A 22,665-nucleotide genomic window follows, 5' to 3' on the forward strand; every position below is an offset into this window, starting at 1 on the left:
AATAGAAATACAACTTTCTGGCCATAATTCCACAAAGCTTTCCTCCCTTAGCTCCATAGTTAAAAAAGTTAAAAATAGTTGAAATAGTTGTTTTTTTTCTCTGTCTGTAAATATAATATTTCAGTTATTGTTGTTTTTTCTACTGTTTTTTTTTTTATTGCTTATTTATAATACTTGTTTTATTTTATTTTTATTTTTCATTTTTTAGCTTGTCTTCTTCTACTATGTCTTGTGTGCACTTTACTCTACGCTGTTGTAAGCCTGCAAATTTCCCCGCTGCGGGACTAATAAAGGATTATCTTATCTTATCTTATCTTATGTTTTAGTGCATTATCTACTTTTCATTTCTTGACATTCATCACAAACTCTTAAGTGGTTTTGCTTGCATTACTGTTCTTACTTTTTCTATTATTGATTCTCTTCACTGCTTGTCTGTAGTGTATCTTTATTCTTTATAAGACTGTATATTAATATTAAACCCATCAGTAAATGTCTGGAAAATTCCATATATTTAAGGCTCGTGACGTAGCTGATAACCTACTTTCTTTCATTTTTTCCCCCTAACCGTACCTTAATAATCGAAAGGGCTTCTGATTATATAACACAATACAATACAATAAAATAAATCATAATACGTCTGCTTTTCCATTTCTTCTGACCAACTGGCATGAATTTTTTTTTTCTTTCTCTCTGTTTCTATTTCTGCAATTGTAACCCCATCCATGCAGATCATCAACACTAAATGTTTACTAAAATGATCAACTCTTTCTGTACTTGGCAACTGCTCTTCACGCTGGTTTAATTGCTGCATTCAGAATAAAATGCCTATTTTATTAGTTTAAATGCCTAAATATGTTTTTTGATCCAAGTCCAGTTTTTGGCCTCTTCTCCCTTAAATTTTAAACTGTTGATTTTTTTTTTTACATTTATTTTCAGCATTCACATGCATCAGAGTTAAACTTTATTCAATTTTATACTGATTCCAATATCAGAAATCAGGAATGTGGCCGTTAACCTGATAAAAATATGAAAAGTCAGCCACACATCAGTTGTAAGTTTGAAACACCTCACAATCATAATCACATCAGATTCAAATAGGCTTGCTAAACAACTTTGAAGGTAAAGTCATGACCAGTAACTTTACTTATGGCATGGGACTTAAAACTCACCCTAAAAAAATATATATTCTAATGTCCAAAAAACAGCAAGAGTTCTACCTCTACTGGTTTTATCCTACAAAATTAAAATGTATTAAGTTGAAATTAGCACCCGATTTCATTTATTAACCAATAATTAATTCATTAAAGTAAGTGGTCCAAGTTAGGTAAAAAATTACCCAACATACATAAAATCAAATAAGAATACAAAAAAAAAGTATTTTACAGTCTTTTTATTACAGGAACACGCACATAAAACCGATGTTTCCATGGCGCGTTTGCCTGCGTTGATGTAACAGTTTACTACGACAAATACTCTCTCTGTGAGTATTGTCAGTTGTACGGAGACAGGTACTGACATTTAAAAGTATAGTCCATCTTCTTATTTGACTAAATACTTTTCACATTACAAATAAAATACCCTTCCCTGCTGCAACCCTTTAAAGGGGTACATGCATTGTTGCCATGTTTAAGAATACTCATAACTGAAAATGAATTAAGCAGCTTGCTGCTAACAGTGTTGATAGGTTTTTATTTTGCTAACTGAGCTGTCATTATTTATTTTTTTTAAAACAATGTGTCAAGTACTTGACAAGAAAGAAAACAGACTGAAATTCAAAATGTCCGTGTATCTTAGTAGGTTTGAGCCAACAATGTACCGAGGTTGATGTGGTCAAATAGCACAAGACATTCAAGTTGTCCATAAATCTACTGAACCAACAATACTACATAATCTCTCTTTGATTTGGAAATTTGATGTGAACAGTGAAGCTTTTCTGATGAATGCAGTCTGACTAAAAACCATCATGTTTACATTCACCATTGTTGCAGGCAACAGATGTTTCAGCTTGTGGCAACTTGAGTGTGACTGAAACCATTTACACACATGTACATCAGAAAACGAATAAGAACTTCTCAGAGTTTATGAAAATGAGTTTGTTGTGAGTTTTTTACGTCATTAAACACAACCAAGGCAACTGAGCACCAGAGTATGTGAACACACTCGTTAAACGAGTCTTCAACAATCTGACTTTTAGATTCATAGAGTCAGACGCTCTGGTTTGGAGTGCGACACAAACAAGAGAAGACACATTCGTCCTCTAAACAACACAAGATCTGCCAGGCACGTTCGGTTTGGCAAGATAAATTAAAATATTCTAAACCGTTCCCTCAGTATTCTTCAACCTCTCTTAAACACAGTATTTTGAAAGAAAAACATAAGGAGACATGTTGAGAAAGCTGATAGTAACAGCAGTCTTTACTCTGCTGTCTTTTATGGCGTCTTTGTAACAAGGGGTTAAATAAAAAAAAAAAAGACAAGAACTAGTTAACTCAAACTGAATGATTTATCATGTACACTTCAGTATAAAGAGTACAAAGTTTTTTTTTTTTTTTTTTTACAGGTCAGTCTCTTTATGAGATGAACAGTGATGGATGGATAGTTGCTTCATTTCACCTCAAAAGTGAACAGAGAAAACCATCAAACAAGCAAATTTAGAATCTGCTAAATATATTCACTTCGGGCCAGATTTACAAAACCTTCTGATTTAATGCTAAATGTTAAGAGACCTCGATATTCCTTAAAATAGCTTGGTCATTTCTTGAGCTTCCCTCTCAAATAAACATAATTACTCAAGAGGTATTAATTTATATCAATTGGTGCATGTATTTTATGTAAAGATTATGAATAATCTTGTTTTGTAAACTGAAACCATTTGAAGATTATCCAGTTAAGTGTCTTTGATAATCTTTGTTTTATCCTCTGAACATTTTTGTGAACATGACCCTACTGTTAAACTGAACAGCATTGAAATAAATGTACTTGTTGATGGTTCAAGCTCTGGATCTGAGGCACTAGTTTATGGTACATTGTGTGATGTGTGTATATGTAAGGGGCATGGGGGGGGGGGGGCTAATATATTATAGGCTGAATGACGTGATGAAAAGAGCGGGCGATAAAACTTTAGCTATGAGACTTCAGTTTGCTCCAACGGTTCGTGCCGCGCACCTCCAGGGGTGGATCGTTGCTAAAGATATGGTTGCACAATTCTTCCAGTGGGGGTTCAGGATCCGTGGTGGCAAACAGAGCAGCATCTTCAATCTCCTTCCTCACCGCCACATCGATCTCCTACAAACACATTTAGACAAAAGATCACAGTCATTTGTAATCCTGGTAGAGAAACAGACAGGAGTATCGTGCCAGATCTACTGTCTGTTTCTCCAAACTGGGGGAATACCGGTCCACATCTACTGTATGTAAAACACTGACTATGGATAAGTACCTCATTTAACCCCATTTAAAAAACGTTTATTAAGGGAGGCACAAGAAAATAAGCTTCTCTCCCTTCCTAACACACTTTTAGAATTATTAAAACTGACAATCGTGTTGTTAACACATGGTAGCACTCTCGGATTAATTAACATTTCAAAATCTACAGAAAACATTTTCTTTTTCTTAAAACAATAAGGATGACACAGATATGTGAAATCTTCAGCGGACGACTTGGCGTAGCAGCATATTTTTTTTCATTTAACACGCTGAAGACGTTTGCTACCTTGAGCTCCTCCACGCTGGCCATGTTGTTGCTGAGCATGCGGTCCTTCAGCAAGGAGATGGGGTCACTCTTCCCACGGACCTCCTGGATCTCCTCACGGGTTCGGTAGCTGAGGGGGGAGAAATTGGTGCAGGGATGTTGTGGGGATGCACTAATACAATATATATATATTTTTTTAGAGCTGACACAAAATGAAAGTGCTACAACCTGATTTTTTTTTAAATCCTGATTACCAGAAATACATTACTTTCACTATTAACAATCAATATGAAGACCAGTAATCTGGAGTCATAACAAAAAACTAAAATCCCCTTAATACTGTTGGGAGAGCTCTGACAGTTTTTGTGTTAACGTTGCTACGATGCCAACCATTCGTTTGCTAAAGCCCAATCATAACATTAGTGTGTTGAGTCCATCGCTACGCTCTGGTCTGTCTGGGTATTGCAAGGCCACTACGCTGGGAAGGAGGGAACATGAAGACTACTGTGGGACAGTGGGGGAAGCAAGGGGCAGCAGCACAGTGAAGATAACATTGGTAAGTCAGATTATTATTAATGCATAGATGTGCTGTAAAGATATTATATGTATAGTAATTAGATTCACCAAAATACGTACATTTTTATAAATTAAATATTACAAAAGATGATCATTTACCTGACACCAGGATCACTCATACTGTGTCCATGATAGCGGTAGGTCTGAAGCTCCATGAGAATGGGACCCTGACGAAAGGTAGGAAGAAAATAAATAAATCACTGACGATCTCATGTCCTGCTTGATATAATTCAATGTTTTTAAACTCACCTTCCCAGCTCGGCAGTGATCCGCTGCCATCTTGGTTGCTTCCCGAACACACAGAACATCCATCCCGTCCACCTGGACAAAAGAACAAATTTTATCTAATTATAATGTGCGCCTCTTAGGAAATACATTATGGTTATTTCAAATCAACTGATAACATGGACAGCAAAAAGACAACAACTCACTAAAGAACACTTTTTAAATTTAAGTTGCACATCTCAAAAAATGATAAATGAGTGTGTGTACAGGTCATTGTGTCGTTTGTGGAAGTGGCAGATATTTGTTCTCACCACATATATTTTGCTCAAATTGACAAACTAAACATTGCTGTGCATAAACATTAAAATAACAAATGAATTCTATTGTGTAGTCTGTTTTATGAATGGGGGGGGGAAAGTTTAAAAACAGTAAGAACAGTACCCGAAGACCAGGAATGTAGTCTCCTCTCTTGTAGTAGTCTGTGCTGGCAGCAGCTCTCTCCACTGAGGTGCCCATGCCATACCTGTTGTTCTCACAGATGAAGATGGCGGGCAGCTTCCAAAGGGCTGCCATATTGTAGGTTTCAAAAATCTGACCCTGTAAAAATACATAAAAGTATGTCTTTTAAACGTAGCACAAATATATGATTGCGAATTGTTTTGTTGACATTGTGAGCTTATATTAGAAGTATAAAGCAAAGTAGATCTTATATAAGTCTGTTTATGTAGACAGCTTAGGAAGAGTCTTATTTGATCTTTCGGGGAGTTGTACCATTTTACTCAGTATGACAAAATTCATGTTTCAAAAGTAGTGAAAACTGACTATTAAACTTATCCAACAATGTGTGAACTTAATTTCAATGTAATGTATTTATCAATAAACTTGCTAATCCAATGTTCCCCTTAAACCCTGAACAAGATAAGCAGGTTAGAGCACAGAGGAACGGTACAGTAGTAATCTAAAACCTTCACTACTGAAGAAAGACTGTCCATTTCTTTTGAACGAAGCTGCTATTGATGCCGTCTAATAATTAAACAGAGCTAGACTAAAACCTCTTTTTGTGCCATACCTGGTTGGCAGCACCGTCACCATAGAGACTGACGCACAGCTCATTTTTGCCCTGATACTTGCAGGCCAGAGCCACACCAGCACCCAGGGGAACCTGAGGAGAGTTGAGAGATGTCTTAGGTTACATGATATAAATCTAAATGTATAAGGGCCTGTGTCAACACAGCTTTTATTTTCTGACCGCTAGCTTTTTTTTTTTCTTTTCTCAATGGTTTCCACTGAGGAGAGAGTTTATGTGACCAGGTCTTTTTTCTGAGCGCTGAACTCCTCTTCTTGAAAACCTCCGAATTTATCAGAAAAGCGGTGTTGACGTCACTGTATGAGAAAATGAATCAGAAGCTTGTTTTGGCAGCGTTTGTCTATCCTGAGCTTTATATGTCAGACAAGACAGACGGCTGTCAGATTGAGCAGTGACAACCTCATTCATACAAAAAAATGATGCAAGCATCCTCCGGTTGGTACTTCAGTGAAAAAAAAAAAAAAAAGTAAAACAAATAGATAGTAGCCGAAATAGATAATAAAAGCAAACAGGTGATGCTAGTCTACCTACAACGGTGGTTAAAGATGTAATATGTGGTCATGGTAATGTTAAAAAAAAAACAACTTATGTTTAAAAGCTTTTTTGATGAAATGCTGGGATGAAGTGCTTAACTTTCAGGAAAACCCACAATTTTGACACAGGCCCTAAAGCACTCTTTTAATATAAGGCTTACATCAAACTGATGGCACACTGTTAGGACATGCAGATTTATGTTTAAACCAATATCTGTGATATACCTGAGCTCCGACAATTCCATTTCCTCCATAGAAGTGTTTGGTGTACATGTGCATAGAGCCTCCTTTGCCCTTTGCAATTCCTCCTCTTCTGCCTGTAAATTCAAAACAGAAACTTGGTGATAAGAGAGCTGACCTGAAGGAGAACAGAAGAACTATTTGCATCTCAAAATCAACTGTGAGTGGAGCTCAAAATTATCTCGAAATCCTAAAGTCTCAGCATTGCAGACTGACCGGTGAGCTCGGCCATGATCTCCTTCACAGTCCCTCCTCTGGTGTAAGTGTAGCCGTGGGCGCGGTACGCAGTGATCAGGTGGTCAGACAAATTAATTCCTGCTTCGATACCGACTGCACAGGCCTCCTACAAGGAGAAAAAACAAAATGACATAGCAAAATTGGGATAGATTAAAACAATTTCGTATATTGATATTTTGAAATCATTCTGCCGGCAGTAAATCTTTTTACAAAATACTAATCGTCAGTTTTAAAGTAATATGTGATTAGAAGTGAAACTCTTCCTATATTTTCACTGCATTAGTCTAGGAACAATTATAGTGCACCCACCTGTCCGTCATACAAGTGGCAGAACCCTCTGATGATCTTCTGCTTATACAGCTGATCTGCCTTCAGCTCCATACGCCTTATGGTCTGCATGGTGCGGTAGTACTGCAGACCCTCATCACGAGTCAAAACCACCTGGGTGGCCGGAGCTTCATCCAGCTTGTGGATGTCACATTTCTAGAGAGGGAAGAAAATACCCATAAAATGCACAACCTGCCATGTGTGTTGATCAGTTTAGCAGGAAAAAAAAAAACTGGGTGTTTAAAGCTTACCTTTATTTCAAAGGTAGCCTCAGTTGTGAAGTCAGCATATGTGCGTGCTGACACGACCGCTGCAGCTCCCTGCCGTGGGGAAAAAAGAGATTTATTTTTTATTATTTTTATAAAAAACAAAGGTTTTAACATTTTCAATACTACAGACAAAATGAATTATACACGTTTCAGTATTGACACAAAACAATGGGTTTTTTTTCCTTACTTTAGAATATGTGAAAATGTTTTTCCGCAAAATTAAATTTTTCCATTTAACAAAATAAGTCAGAAGTTATATATATATATAATATATATAATTATTATACTAATCAAAAGCAGCTGTAGTGGAGCTTTATCTAAATAGAATTTGGCAAAATATTGATTTCAATCAGGACCTCCATGGCCAACAATAAGTAAACAAGATTATGAGCCTGACCGGACATTTGATGGCAGCTTTTCGTACTTAACAGTCTGCAAAAAAACACATTTGGGTTGATACCAAAAGAGTACGGAGGTTTGATACCCAGATCTAAAATCTGCTACTGTTTAGTGAGACGTGATATTTGGGTCACCAGCAGAGCACAAATAGAAACGGCTAGAAAATATATATATTTAAATTCAACTTGTTAAGACAACAAAGTGTATTAGACAACACCTTAGCCCAAATAACAAAAATCACAACAGTGCCCTTCTCAAGTAGCTTCTGTTTCAGTGCAGCTGGACACATGCCAGTCAACCCATCTCCAGCTGGTCTTCATCATTGACATATGCCATATTCTATTTAATTCAAGTTACCTATTGACACAATTTGTTAGGACGTCCCAGGAAATCCTCCCAGCTAATCTTTGCCAATTTAGGAAAAAGTTGTTATAAAAAGTGCTTTAGACTAACTCCACAAATGTCATCCATTTAGTTAGGGATATATTTATAAATATAAATGTACTTTTTATGAAAGTCATAATAAAGACATATGTAATTCTGTTTAGAAAGACAGATTAATGAGGACATACTTAACAGGTATAAATGACAATAAAAATAGACCCTCATTTTGATGAGCTTTGTACATTATTTTTGACTCAAGTTAATAATAAAGTTTTCATAAATGAGCTCCCACTGTGCAAACACAGCCTCCACTGTGTAATGAGTGTAATGCACATTATGGACTAAATAGGTCACCGTGCATTTACTAACCAAAGCCCTGAAGCTGTTATTAGGAGGGTTTGATTTCTGTGCAGACTTTAGCTGCGTTAGCACCAGCAGCTATCATTCGGCCTCACAAGGTCAGAACAGCGACGACAGTCTTGTTTTGGGTAACCGTGGAGGTCTTAGAGGGAGGCCGTAAAGCAGTGCTTTGCTAAAACCGTCCGTTGTTTGGATGAATGATACTCACATTCCTCTGAGCACAAGCCCTCAGCACATTAGAGATATTGGTCAGCATCTTTCCAGAGCAAGATAACTACAATCCCGACTACGCACGGCTCTGTCCTTCTGTCAAGCTACGTACTTCCGGCTCCACTCTTCTTCTTCTTCTTCTTCGGCTGCTTCTGCTTCTGTTTCTTCTTCGTGGGTTTTGTGGTAGACTAGGTGCGTACAGCGCACTGCTTCCTCGCTCTGGACGGAATAGTTACTACATCGCTTGATGGCATATCTACAGTACCAGTCAAAAGTTTGGACGCACCTTCTCATTCAACTACTTTGAAGAATCTAAAATATAAAACATATTCTGGTTTGTTGAGCATTTGTTTGTTTACCACATCATTCCATATGTGTTCCTTCATAATTTAGATGTCTTCAATATTAATCTACAATGTAGAAAAAAAAACAGAAAAAAAACAAACCATTGAATGAGAAGGTGTGTCCAAACTTTTGACTGGTACTGTAGCAAAAAATATGTTTGTGGTCATTTACATACATTCTCCACCAGCAAGCTCTGAGAAGTTGTTCAACTGTAAAATGTTATGGTCTGTCTTGGCCACATTTTTTTTTTAATAACACAAATAAAGACAATGACCAAAAAAAAAATGTGTATGTTCTGTAATTCTTATATTGTCAAATATCTACAGTACCAGTCAAAAGTTTGGACACACCTTCTCATTCAACTACTTTGAAGAATCTAAAATATAAAACATATTCTGGTTTGTTGAGCATTTGTTTGTTTACCACACAATTCCATATGTGTTCCTTCATAGTTTGGATGTCTTCAATATTAATCTACAATGTAGAAAAAAGAAAAAAGAAAAAAAAAGAAAAACCATTGAATGAGAAGGTGTGTCCAAACTTTTGACTGGTACTGTACATCCTTGGATACAGGGAGCGTAGTCTGAAGAAAGCAAATTATATTTTTTTTAGCAATTTGGCCAATATATTTACCCTCCCCCAGCAGAGAACTAAAGGTATAAGTCTCCACTCTCAACGTGGCCACTTCTCAAAACAGGAAATACCGTGTCAGTGAAGCATCAAATGCAGAAAGGTATCCATCACTCGACATTCATTAATCCCCATACTGGTGTTTCATCTTGATATCATCTTCACTTTCTAACTATGACTGTTAACCTTGGTTTCCTCCCCCCTCACACTCTCTCCGCCATTTCTCACTTATTCCATCTCTAACTATACTACCAGACTTATTTCTGCCAAAAGAAACTCTGACACCATTTTCTCCCACCCTAAATTCTGCTATCTCATTTCCCTCTGCACCCATACGAACCCGATATTGCATCGGTGCCTCTGCGGGCCTATAAATCTGTGTCAAGATTTTCTCCACCAATTGTGGCCTTCGCCCTCGATCTCTTCCAGCTGAATACAATCAGGGAAGCAGCCGAGTCTGAACACAAGACTGCCTTTACTGCCCTCCTCGTATCCAAATTTTGCATTAATATGGAGTCAACTGTAAAGTGTCCCAGCCTAAATCCACTTTGGTAAGGAGGGCAAACCTCTCCTCTCAAGCATATCAAATGAGCACACCATTCTCTCTGTTGTTTTACATAACACTGATGTGAGGGCAATGGACCTGTAAGATACTGGGCTAGTTGCTACTTTAATATTGGCACTATCACTGCACGTTTCCAACACGCAGCCAACTGCTCCGCCAATCGCCACTAGGAGCCAACACCACGCAGCTGGAGACCCGAAACATTGGAAATAAACACTTGTGACTTTTAGAATAGGTATCCGCACACTTAGATTTATGCAGAGCACACTTTATTTGAGCTTTCGGTCCAAAAGACCTTCATCAGAGCAGAGTTATCCTGCATTTAAATAATGAAACTGACCAAGAATATGCCCAATTATAACAGGTGTTAGTGTAGCACCATATTCTGTAACCCATCAAATTCTGTGACCTGATTAGAGATTTCAGAAATTACAAGGGCCTTCAGGTCACACCTGTTTCATTGTCCCGTCAGATTCATTTTAAAAGCTTAACCTCATATGAGTGCATATTCTTAAATGAATTTATTATCTGACTCACAGTTACCTTGGAGGTATTTCAGTACAGGAATAAAAGTTGTTTTTTGGACTATAGACAAAATAAAGCTGGCATGTGTAGTCTGCAGTGCACTTTAGTTGATGGGCACTTAAAGACAACATTACATTCACTCAGTGCAGAGAGTTGGAAGAATGGGGAGGATTTTGGGGCCCGTGGCTCATTTCTGCACTAGTGGCCCTAAACCAACTGTGACCACTGCAAAGGCTTTTATCATGGTCGGATACTATCAAAACAGCAACTATTCAAAATAGTGAACACATGTGATCCTATCTAAATGCTATAGTCACACAGCTGTGATAGCAGAATGGTGTCTGGTGTATAGACCTGTCAATATATGTTCGATCGATGAGCCTTTTTTATTTCATGGCTCTCCCAGATTGATTTTTAAAAAAGCAATCAGAAAATGCAACGGTATTTATAGTAACAACAACAATAACAACAGCAATAACAATAACAATAATATCAACATTCATTATTATTATTGTTATTATTATTATTTACAGTATTTTAGTTCAACTCACGAGAGATTTACAAGTGAGATGTAAGAGACTAATAGAGACTTCAGTCTATTTTCAATTACATCTAAAATTGCATTTTTGTCAGCTTTAACATGATCTGATGATATGGTTTTCACTTATTGTGTATATCATAATACACAATAAGTGAACCATATCATCAGATCATAACATCTAGTTAGGAAACAGTTAATTGTTGCATTAATACATGGAGTGCAAGCTCGACCTATAGGCGGGCACACAGTGATTCTGCGTGTTGTCCATCTGCATGTTGTTGCATTAAAGCCAGTTTAATATGGTTTGATCCGCGTACACAGAGGAAGTCTCCCCCGTCCACCGGTGCATCAGGGAGAGCTTACGCTGGTTGTGAACTCGGTTGTGTCATCATCATCATCATCATCTCCGCTCCAGCCTCTGCATCTCTATCCTCCATCCTCCATTCACACACACACGCACAAGACTCTGGTGTCCTGCCCATCATCTCCAGCCTTCCACAATGACCTTCAGCCCGTCTAGTTGAATGGTGTTTGGCTGTTTTTTGCCCGCTGTGGCTGCGCGTATTTCTGCGTATACCTGTGCTGCATCGACATCACTGCGGACTGTTTTTCGGTGACAGCGCGTCCATTCATTTGAGTGTGTATTGTTCCTGTTTGCAAGCTTCCATGGCGAAAACAGTGACATCATCCAGTGAAATAACAGGTAAGCCTGATGTAACGTTTTGCAAAGGTTTGGTATCATCTCGCTACCGGGATCTGTTGTTTGTGTTTTAGATCCGAGATTTTAAAGCAGACTCATGAATGACGCAATTGACAAATCCACTGCTTTTGTTGCATGATGCGGAGCTGTGCAGTCATGATCCGGCATCACTGTTTGGTTTATTCGCAAAGGGTTGTTTTCAATGGATACAGGTCTAAAAAAAAGTGCACGTTTTCATATATTTAAAAAAAATAAACACAACACAAAAGGCCTATGGCGGTTTTTATCAAGAGGGAAAGTGAGCAAAGCAGAACTGGGTGCTTCGTTTGTGTCATTCTGTCTTCATTGTTTTTCATTTTCTCATGAGGGGGTATCAGCATTACAGATTTAAGTCACTTGAAAGCAAAACCAGGCTATGTGTGGAGCCCTTTTAGGGTGATGACGCAATTCAATCGGATAAAAGGGTTCAAATGGGTGGAGAGAGGACGGCTGGGTTGTTTCCTATGACCCAGGACAGACCCATGGATTATACTGTGTGTTATGTTTGAGCATCAGACCCTTTTAGGATGACTTTTTGGGTTAAAGAACTGGATAATGTGTCTCATACTGTGTTTAACCTCCACGCCCTGAAAGAAGTGACATCTCCCTGCAGATTGATCATCAAATTTGACATAATTATTAATATAATTATTAGTATGACAGGACAAGATAAATCTATAACAGAGTATGAGGGCGCTTCATTGCAGCCCACTGCTCCTCCGGGATGGGTCAAATGCAGAGAATTGTAATTTCCCCATTGTGGGACTAATAAAGGATTCATTATTATTATTATTATTATTATTATTATTATTATTATTATTATTATTATTATATTCCCCTTATAACCATAAAAGCTACCGTAAATGGCCAACAGTGAGACACTGTTAATTATTTACTGTAGAAATCAATAAAATGTGATCTTGTAAATTGATAAATGTTACAAGTTAAGCATGATGAATATGTTTTGTAAGTCAGTAGAGCATAACATATCAGGTCAAGTTAAAACAACAGCTCTCCTGTCTGACATCAGGTAAACTACATTTAAAAGGCCAGGTATTGATTAGCAGAAATAAAATATAATATAACTGTGTTTCCATGGATGTGTAATCACCTGAAACTAAGAATCGTGTTTTTGTTAGCTTAGAATGAGCCTATTGTCCAGAACGGACAAACCAAACACTAGCTCTTAAAAGAGCCTTTAGCGTTTTTATGTTACCTAAAGGTCACCAAAGTTCTCCGCCACGCTTTCAAAGGGAGATGTGCCAATAAATCCTACACACTGGTCCTTTAAGATGGCCTTAGTGTCGTCTGCTAGGTTACAGTATACACAATAAAAGCCCTGACTGAAAAGAGGGAAATGCACTTGATCAAGTGAGGCGATGGACTTTGTTGGCAGTTACTATGACAGTCACATATTGATCATTGCATTTTATTTCTGTAGCTCACGTGGCAATTTAGAGGCACATCCAATATTTGGATAGCATTATTTGGAGACTGTTATCAACTCTCAATATCCACATTACATAATAAATATTTCTAATACTTAATTGAATGAGTTTATTTCAACTATAAAACGAGATTACCCTGTGATCTCCCTCTGTATAACCTGTGACTGTGGTTTCCTTCATCTTCTTTGTTCAACCATAAACAACCATTGTGATATTGATGTGAGAATAGCAGCTTGCTGTTTAGATCGATGCTCTATGTATTCTTCTATTTGTTTCGTGTGTTAGGTGAAAAGATGGCACCACCGTCCATCACTCTACTTCCTGACAAGAGATCTCCGACAAATGGTCACAGCTCTCCGGCCCGAACTGGAAAAACTAGTGAGTAATCCTCTCCAGCTTTTGTCACATGATGCACTCTTAACTTCCAGCTGGTTTCATCTGGATGCAAATCACTGACTACTCAATTATTTGGATTATGGCACAATTAGAAAGATCATAGAATGCATTGCATGACTCTGTAGGCCTATACAAGAAATCAGGGCTGCTCTTTTAGTCAGATGGCTACAGCAGCAACAATAACCGAAAGAGGCATTCAGCATATGTGGACAGGCTATCTCAGCAAGGGCAGCTTCCTCCTCTCTGCTGCATATTGCTGCAGTTTGCCCTTGGCATAGGGTTTCTTGGCTTTTTGCAACACAATGCATTTAACACGGAGCAGCCCCCCCACACAGAGACCTGACCAAATGTTTCCCTCTGCTGGTATCAGAGCACCACTGCAGGTCAGTGCTCAGGTGCTGATGTCATTCCTCTTCAGCTCATGCTGAGTGTGCTCTCTCTCTCCTTCTGTCACGGTGATCCCAGCTCCATCCAGCACCGAGAAGAAGCCACAGATAAATGGACATGCGTCGCCTTCACACATCAACAACAACAACAACCATGCAGGTAAACAATGTAAGTCTCTGTGTTTGTTTCTGTTAAAATGTATTTTCTCTCTTTCCTTTCAATGGTTTTTTTTTTTGTTCTCTGACATCATTATTCATCTTTCAGTTGTGGAGGGTTATATGAAGACAGACGACAGGATGCGATTAGCCAAAGAGAGACGTGAGGAGAGGGAGAGAAGCCTGGGTAGGTTATGTCCTTTTCATTCGCAAATAAAGATGTTGATTTGTTTGAATTGAGAAACTCTGAATTGCCTTTAAGTTCCTGTTCCTGATGGGATTATTTTCAGTGAAGTTTTCCTGCAAAGTTTTTTGTCATGACATTTTTACTCTCCACAATTTAATTGGCTTTCCTAGCCAGTAGTAGTTGAGTTCACTGGCTTTTTGATATGATGAGCTATGTCACTTGAGACAATGTGAGAGTAAAAGTCCACAAAAGTAGGTCATGTGATCATGCAGCTCCAGCGGTGGCCTCATGATGACAAGGGTTTTTATCTACATGATCGGGTCTCGGGTGTGTATTGACAGATCCAAACTCACTACAACACGTAGGAGTTCAGGTAATACTGACAGATTTTGTGAATGTTTAGTTTCGATGAAAAATACACTGAAAAGTATTTTAAAGAGAGAGATTAAAATTGATCAAATTGTTGTTGCAAAATAGTAAAACATTTTAGACTTTAACTTCCTCTGTGGTATATATATTCTGAACTCTACACGACCAGCTGAATACACTGGACCATTAAGTCAGATTTTTTTGTCCATGGAACCTGAAGTAAAATTTTACTTGTCTCTTTCAGTGGCCAGGGAGCAGCTGATCAGGGAGAAGGAGCGCAGAGCTCAGATACAGTACGAACGCACAGTGGAGGAACGCTGGAGGCGGCTGGACGAGCAGAGGCAGAAAGAGGAGCTCCGTAGAGCTGCAGTGGAGGAGAAGAGGAGGCAGCAGCTCGAGGAGGACAGGGTCAGCTGATTAAACAACAACAACAACAACAACAACAAATATCATAATGAATCTGTCTAATCTAAGTATACACTGTTGCCTATCTCATTTGCGATTGTGTGTGTGAAGGATACATAGAAAGACCGTTCATGTGACTTATTGCTGGCAATGTGTACAAATGACAGAAAAACAAAGCCACTGGTGAGGCGATAGTGTTCAAATTCGATTGTCTCTGCTCTGTTGCGTTCAGGAGCGACTGGAGGCCCTGATGAAACGCTCTCTGGAGCGCAGCCTTCAGCTGGAGCAGAGGACCAAACGCTGGACCAGAGGCTGCCCTGCAGGAGCAGGTACGAAAGAGCTCACAACTGCAAACAGAGGTGGTTTTTGGATACGAGAGGAATGGATGCAAGACGTGAATGATCTGAAGCTGAGAAGCAGCAGGATATGGAGGGATTGCATTTTGCTGTATTTCTGTGAGACACCATGACATAGTATGTGTGTGTATGTATGTTATAGGTGTGTGTGTGTGTGTGTGTGTGTGTGTGTGTGTGTGTGTGTGTGTGTGTGTGTGTGTGTGTGTGTGTGTGTGTGTGTGTGTGTGTGTGTGTGTGTGTGTGTAAAAAAGGAGAGCCTTTCTCATGGCCTGTCATTGCTGATAGCCTTGCTGCTGAAGTATGCATGAGCAGAACTGTGTTCCTGGTTTCCCACAGAGACGGGATGGCGTTACATATCTGCACTGGTGTCAATGTAGCACATAATCACACCTTTTAGACTTTGGTGGATGATTTAAATAATGTAAGTGTGAAGATAACACAGAAATCATCTGTGCACATGACTCTCTACCACAGTGACATTTATGATAACCGCTGGGGAGTCACCACAGTTGGAGTTTTTCAAAGCCTGCTCATCTTAGCTTTAAATCAGACCCACAAAACGCCTGTTGTGGCTACAATACATCGCAACACCCCTGCTGGTATGTTAACTCCCATCCAGGTCTCGACAGCTGGATGAGGAATTGCCCAGATAAACTGTCCATAACGCTCTATCTGCTCTGCTCTGCTCCGCCCGCTGCCTATAGGTGACAGTGAGAATGCCCCACTCCCTTTCTCTGCTGCCTCCGCTCTTTCCCATGGCATTGCCTCCCCCCTTCCTGCTGTCAGCGAATCCGGTAATGTTAAGCCCCCCTTGCCCTCCCGAATATATCACCCCTCTGTTCAACCAACAGTTACCATGTTTGCGTTTGTCCGCCTTTTGGCAAGCTGAAACTTAAACCAAAGGCAAACATGTTGTTCCTGTGAGGCATGCATGCTAAGCTGCACTTTGTTGAGCGTTTGTGCAAGTAAGATATAATATCCTTCGGCAAAGTACTCTCTATGTTACTTAGGTTCTGGTGTTTTTGCTGTGTTTGTGCTCTGCTGCAGTGGCTTTTATTTTGAGTCATCGTTGCAGAATGGAATAGCAACACTGTGGAGACAGGCTGCAGGAATGCAAATTAACAGGAACATGTTATCGGTGCAGGAGCTTTTACTAGCACATATCCAAACTGTGCTTATTATGATGTAACCTCATTTTTTAAGGCAAAAAACAAGCAGAAGCATTTCTGTCTTCCTAATGTTCTTGAGGGACTTTCGTTTTATAATGCAAACTCTGCATTATGTCTGCAAACTGACCACCATGCAGGAAAAAGAGGACAATAAGAAAATGCATCGGCTAAATATTTTCGGCAGTGACATGTTTTCCTCCATTGATTTGTCCCCTTCAGCCTTATATTCCTGTATGCTTGCTGAAGTAAGAACACATGTTCAGTATATATATATGACGCTCTTTCAATTTTCCCTAGAAGTCAAACTGCGGATTAGTTTCTCCAGATTAGAAACCTCTCAGCAATTACAAACAGGCTAAAGGACAACAGATCAGAATGACATGGACATCTCAATGATCTTAAACACTAGAAGTATTATTTTCAGCTTGTAGATGAGTTAAAAGTATTTGTTAATTTTTGTTTTAATAACAAGGCTTTCAAAATAAAAGCAGCTGAGTGGTTCTGATGCCGGGTCCCTGGAGCAGACGGTTTTGGGGATTAATCGCACATGACCTAGAATAGAAATAAAATAGACACAGATACAGCCATCTCACTGAGAGGGCTGCTGTCTCTGGAGATTACACTTTGCAGATGGTGACAGATGGATGACAAGTTACAAGTGAGAGCAAGAAGACTGCTTCTGGTGTTGTACGATGCGTTCTGTGTGTAGGGCTTTTGCTTTTGTGATTGTGAGTTTGAAAAAGGTCTGTGTGCGTGCATTTTCGATTGCTGTAATTGTTTAGGTCGTTGCAAATAGAGACATTTTGGGAAATGGGTTCGGGATTATTGTTCCCAGCCATACTGGCATGTGTGTGCTTGCATCACACTGAATAGTGGCATACAAACTCAGGATTAATTCCTAAAGATAGCAGTGTCATTAACACACCCCATTATGTCTGACTGTCGGCTGCATCATTTGAAAGTACTGGTAGTTAAAATAAAAAGAAGTGCTCAATAGCCTGCCCTCAGTCAGGCCTAATTCAATTCTGGGAAATCGATGGCCTCTTTTTGGCAGAATCAGATGAAGGCTGTCTCCCTCCATGTTTGTCCAATAGGACAGAGGTGCTGACTGGGCGTTGACCTGGACATTGTTCCGTTTAAAAATATTTTCTAGATTTGAGCTGTGAGTTTGCAGGTTTTCTTTTCCAGAAGCTGATTAGCACAACTCCAACCAAAGAATATTAAAAGTATCACCCAGTTAAACATGGATGCCTGTATCCATGTTTACCTTCTTGATAAAAATGCAACAGATCTGCCAACTGACTTTAACTGCAAAACAGAGTCTGTAAGCTTCGTCTGGGTGCAGCACACACCGTCCCGTCCAGCCCTCCCATGGCTACTGTATATGTACCCCTCTGTCACTTTGAGATTTGATAAGAGTGGTGTTTGTCATCATGTAGCGCCCTGCAGCCCTCACAGGTCACCTTTCCGCAGCTCCCTGAACCCCGCAGATCCCAACAGAGCTGGACTTCAGGGAGGCTCTCAGTCCACTCCCAATACCCCCAAGGTCAGACCTCATACATGTGCTCAACCTTTACATACACGCATCGGTACGAATCGAACACTAATGGATACAAGCTGCTTACAGAAAGAGCGGCTGCGCAGAGAGAGAAGAACTGCATCTCCAGGCTGTGGATCCCCTTTGAGAAGATCAGAATCCCCTTCTAGTGTCACAAGGCACTTGGCTTCCCCTACTACCTCCAAGTAAGATTGCTCGTTTGGTAAAAGGTGGGCAAACGCTGCTGTCAGCAGAAAGCATTACCTTGTTCACACAGCATTAATTTAACATATCTCTCCTGTCATGTAACACTTGATTCTTAATCCAAACATCTCTATCTGTGTGCAGGCTGGCGTCTAAAATGCGTTCCCATTCTCCGAGCAATGCACATCAGTACCATAACTCTCCTACAAGACAACGTCAAAACTCGTCACCTGATGATAGGAAACCAGAAGACAAGAAGCTGGAGAGACAAAGTGAGCAATCCAAAGCAGTGAGAAAGACCACCGACAGCAACGGCACGAATCCGTCTTCACAGGATGAGAAGAATGTGGTCAACGATGAAATCGCTAAATCCAGACCGTCTCAAGGAGAAACCTTGGATAAGCATCTCAGAGGTGACACACCTGAAAAAAATCAGTCCCCTGACAGAAAGGACCAGGTGTCTCCCAAAGTGGATGTCTCAGAGAAGAAGATGCAAAGCAACGGTCAGGATGGAGACAAGAAAAAAGGTGGACTTCATACAAATGACAGCAGAGTATTTGTGACCTTACACTGCATTAAGATTTTATAATACACTTGGATGATCTTACCCCCGTCTTTCTGTGTGTTTGACAGAATCAGCACCATGTGCGTCCGCAGGGAAGGCGGCAGCTGGCACGACAAACGCAGAGGAGGCTTCCAGGTTGTTGGCAGAGCGAAGGCGTCAGGCTCGAGCTCAGAAAGAACTGGAGGATAAAAAGCGGGAACAAGAGGAAGAGGAACGGTGAGTTCATTGAAGAAATTATGAGTAAGAGACTGCAATGATTTATCTGTTGGGTTTAAATCTTTGAACGTTTTTAATACGTGTATGTACCTGCCTATCAGATACAGGGAAGAGCAGCTGAAGAAGCAACTCGCACAAGAGCGGCAGCAGCAGGAGGCAAAGACTCAACAACTGAAGGAAAAGGAGAAACAAGAGGAAGATCTTAAAAGGCTGAAACAAGAAGAGGACAAACAAAAGAAGGAGGAGAAGGAGCAACAGATCCAGATGGACAAAGAGGTGATAGATCATTTGAAGCAGTTGTTTTTTCCCCTGTTGATGTATTAATTGGATTTAGATTTTTGGTAGTTTCTTCAGGAGAACCTTTGGCATGTGGTGTAAATTGTGCTCTGTCTTAACAGAAAGAGAAAGCCCAAGTCCAAGCTCAGGAGGATTCAGAGCGTCAGCGGCAAGACAGAGAACTGCAGGCGCAACAGGAAGAGGATGAGAGGCAGCTGAGAAAAAAGGTCATTTTAAACAGAAACCTCCTCAGGACAGTCAAAGCACTCTTTGCATGTTGACTGCATGTTGCACTATTTTAAACTCTGAATTCTGGAAAGTTCACACAGTGATTGAATGTTCATATATTTTTTTTGCAGAGAATTGAGGAGATTATGAAGAGAACTAGGAAGGGAGAAGCTGACTTGAAGGTACTGTAAGAGACGCCCCCTGTCCTCGTACAGTAGTCCCGCTGCCTTTAAGAACCCGCTGATCATGTGATTTTTAAACTTTAATTTATTAAGAGTCTGACTTTCTGTTTCTGTTGTGCATCTTTATTAAATTATTTTGTTGGTGATACTTTGGTTTTTGTGTCCTGATTACCACAAACATTGACTTGATCGTCTCTGTTCTGCATTGAATCAGATGGAGGAGCAGGTGGAGACGAAGCCTGTCTCACCACCAGGTTAGTATGTTACTCAGTCGCCCTGCAAATACTTACGTTTGCTTGCCGCCCCTGCTTCCTCTACCCCTCTCTGTATGCCTTGTAGCTGTAAAAATGCAAACAGGGCATGTATGGTTTATGATGTGATTTATTAATTGGCTTATTAAGAGCATGCATAGCAGTTATCTACATGTTTACAAGTTGGCTTGTGTGAAATCTCTGGAGTAGACATACGCCAATATTTTTTTACAGCATTCTTGTTATTTTCTTGTTATGCAATAATTAGAATGCATCGGCAGAAAGATGAACAGCTTTGATCCTTGTCTACATCAACCCAGCAACTTGTTTGTTCTTTGGGTCATTCATTTAAAGCCATTTGGAGGAGGTTATACAATATTTTGTGTAATATGGAGCAGCAGCCAAGGACTTTTTTCTCTTGGTGCTGATAGAGCAAATTTTAATGTTGAGCAGTGTCCTGGGATTTGACTGTAAAATTAGCTGCTCTTGAAAACGCCCTTGGAAGATTCATTCAGGGACTGCTCGGCGCAGTGTGAGCCTCACGCTTTATTTGGAGTGTCCAGTGTTAATTCTCAACTCATTTGGGTTTGACAAATGAGCCAGTCAATATTTAGCATGAACTTGTCCAGTAATAACGTTAATATGTGGCATCCAAGACTTGGATCAACTCAAATGAAATCCAGTAGATTTTAACTGGACAGTCCAAATACAGTGAAACCCACTGTGATGTTTTTCATTCTCCACAGGTGAAGTAAAGACTGTTCAAACTAATGCTCAGGTGAATGAGCAAACGATCAAAAAGGTTGAGTTTCAGGTTAAAGAGCAGGTCAACATAAAGGAAAGCGCCCTGGTGAAGAGAGAAGCAGCAGCAGCACAGATGGACAACCAGAAGAGTGTGCAAGTTAAAAACAACACTCATCAAGTGACACCAACACGCAGTGTTCCCGACAAGAGACCGGACACCAAACAAACCAGTGAAGAGCAGGGCAGCCAACTCAACAGAGAGGCCAAAGCCTGTGTACTCAAGCAGCAGGAAAGAGTGGTGGAAATGAATGTAAACAAGCAGCACAGAGCACATGTTAAAGCCGCAGACCAAACACATAAAGAGCCGACAGCAGATGCTAAAGTCAACCAAAGGGAGGGTGCTATGATGAACGGAGCCGTAAAGGGTGAAAGAAGTGCCTTGAAGAGAAGCCATGTAACTGCTGAGGTAAGCAAACAGCAAAGCCTGCAAGTGTCGACAGCTGCTAAAGGAGGTTCAAAGGTGGAGGTCGTTAGACCCTCTGTGGCTCCTCTGCCGCTGGGACACCTATCGCCGCCAATCATCAAGCTGGAGCAGCTGGATGTGAAGAGAATGGGGTCTTGTGATGAGGTGCAGTCCATGGAGGTCAGGTGAGTCATCAGGTAACCCTGTTTTATTATTATAATTATTATTATTATAGCAGTACTCACCACATTACACAGGTGGTCCTCAAGGACAAATATTACATGTAATTGCTTTCTTTATTATTATATTCCAGCCTGGCTTCAAGGGAGGAACTGATTTCAATCCCAGAGTTCTCGCCAGTCAACGAAGTCCAGCACAGCAGCGTGAGCAACACCCGTGCTCTTGAAGACCTGATGGACCTGACAGGCAGCGTCACATACCCCAAAATGTCCTCTGAGGACAACATTGGAGACTGCAACAAGAACCTCATTGAGGGTGTAGTTAGTCCCATGGCAGACTCAAAGCTCATTGGGATGCCGTCTCCGTCCTCAAATAAACTTAGCATCAAGTAGTCTGTAAATAATCTCTATCTGTTTCTCTCTCTCTCGCTCGCTTTCTCTCTTTTCTTTCTCTCTCTGTCACACAGTTACACTCAAGGGACGTCACATTTTGAGTGTGTGCCCCGTGTCACTACATATATGGGAATAGAGCCATAGAGATTGACTTAAAATAAACTGTAATAACTTGCAATATAAAAAAATACAAATATTCTATATTCTAAACGCATAGCAACTGACAATTTAAAAGTATGTGTCAAAGATTTTGTTAAATCAAGTGTGTGTGGTGGATGAGCACATGTGAAGAGGGTCAGGGAGAGAAGGCGTGTCTGGATATGTGAAATCATTTTGAACATTATAGACATTTAGAAAACACACTATTGCTAATGTATGGTAGGAGTTCTAAAGTTATCTGCACAGATTCCTCACTGGTTCCCAGTTCAGTCCCAGTACAGGTGTAACAAAGCCAGATCAGAGCGTTGATGTCAGCGTTTGTACCTATGCCTTTCCACATGCCCTCTTAAGCCTTTAAATCTAATGCAGTGTTCCTGGAAAGGCGTGACGATTTCCTTTTCTTGTTAACACTTCAAAAATGTTTCTCCGAGGTCATGTTGTTCGTGCATGTGTTGATGATTAATTTGGCTGGAAATTAGAGGATTTATCTGGCTATCTAAACTCCAGCAGGAC

The 22,665-nt window shown here is 40.0% G+C and overlaps 2 protein-coding genes across 2 annotated transcripts; one reads left to right on the forward strand and one right to left on the reverse strand.

Moving 5' to 3' along the window:
- Positions 1-1,711: 1,711 nt before the first annotated feature.
- Positions 1,712-8,654, reverse strand: pdha1a (pyruvate dehydrogenase E1 subunit alpha 1a). The gene is made up of 11 exons (XM_054625156.1): positions 8,537-8,654; positions 7,168-7,236; positions 6,899-7,072; positions 6,569-6,695; positions 6,338-6,429; positions 5,562-5,654; positions 4,934-5,089; positions 4,517-4,588; positions 4,367-4,434; positions 3,713-3,821; positions 1,712-3,285 (listed from the first exon to the last, which is right to left on the reverse strand). Exons 1-11 carry the CDS (start codon positions 8,582-8,584, stop codon positions 3,121-3,123), a joined length of 1,173 nt encoding a protein of 390 aa, XP_054481131.1. The 5' UTR covers positions 8,585-8,654; the 3' UTR covers positions 1,712-3,120.
- Positions 8,655-11,810: 3,156 nt separating this feature from the next.
- On the forward strand, positions 11,811-21,993 carry LOC129113874 (ensconsin-like). The gene is made up of 16 exons (XM_054626358.1): positions 11,811-11,847; positions 13,617-13,709; positions 14,193-14,273; positions 14,379-14,456; positions 15,070-15,233; positions 15,463-15,559; positions 18,195-18,301; positions 18,463-18,515; positions 18,641-19,023; positions 19,130-19,277; positions 19,379-19,553; positions 19,676-19,780; positions 19,913-19,963; positions 20,178-20,217; positions 20,961-21,606; positions 21,735-21,993. The coding sequence occupies exons 1-16, from the start codon at positions 11,811-11,813 to the stop codon at positions 21,991-21,993; spliced, it is 2,517 nt and encodes an 838-aa protein (XP_054482333.1).
- The last annotated feature ends 672 nt before the right edge of the window (positions 21,994-22,665 follow it).

The sequence above is a fragment of the Anoplopoma fimbria genome, chromosome 24 (genome assembly GCF_027596085.1).
Source record: "Anoplopoma fimbria isolate UVic2021 breed Golden Eagle Sablefish chromosome 24, Afim_UVic_2022, whole genome shotgun sequence".
Classification (NCBI taxonomy): domain Eukaryota; kingdom Metazoa; phylum Chordata; class Actinopteri; order Perciformes; family Anoplopomatidae; genus Anoplopoma; species Anoplopoma fimbria.

Bases quoted from the DNA above. Each gene is read 5' to 3' on its own strand.
- LOC129113874 (XM_054626358.1), top strand. From the start codon at position 11,811: ATGGCGAAAACAGTGACATCATCCAGTGAAATAACAG. The intron at 15,234-15,462 runs GTCAGCTGATTA...TGTTGCGTTCAG, and splicing joins AGCAGCTCGAGGAGGACAGG to GAGCGACTGGAGGCCCTGAT. The intron at 19,964-20,177 runs GTACTGTAAGAG...GCATTGAATCAG, and splicing joins AGGGAGAAGCTGACTTGAAG to ATGGAGGAGCAGGTGGAGAC.
- pdha1a (XM_054625156.1), bottom strand. From the start codon at position 8,584: ATGCTGACCAATATCTCTAATGTGCTGAGGGCTTGTGCTCAGAGGAAT. The intron at 6,696-6,898 runs GTGGGTGCACTA...TTCTCCTTGTAG, and splicing joins GCCACTTGTATGACGGACAG to GAGGCCTGTGCAGTCGGTAT. The intron at 3,286-3,712 runs GTAGCAAACGTC...ATGTGTTTGTAG, and splicing joins CCAGCGTGGAGGAGCTCAAG to GAGATCGATGTGGCGGTGAG.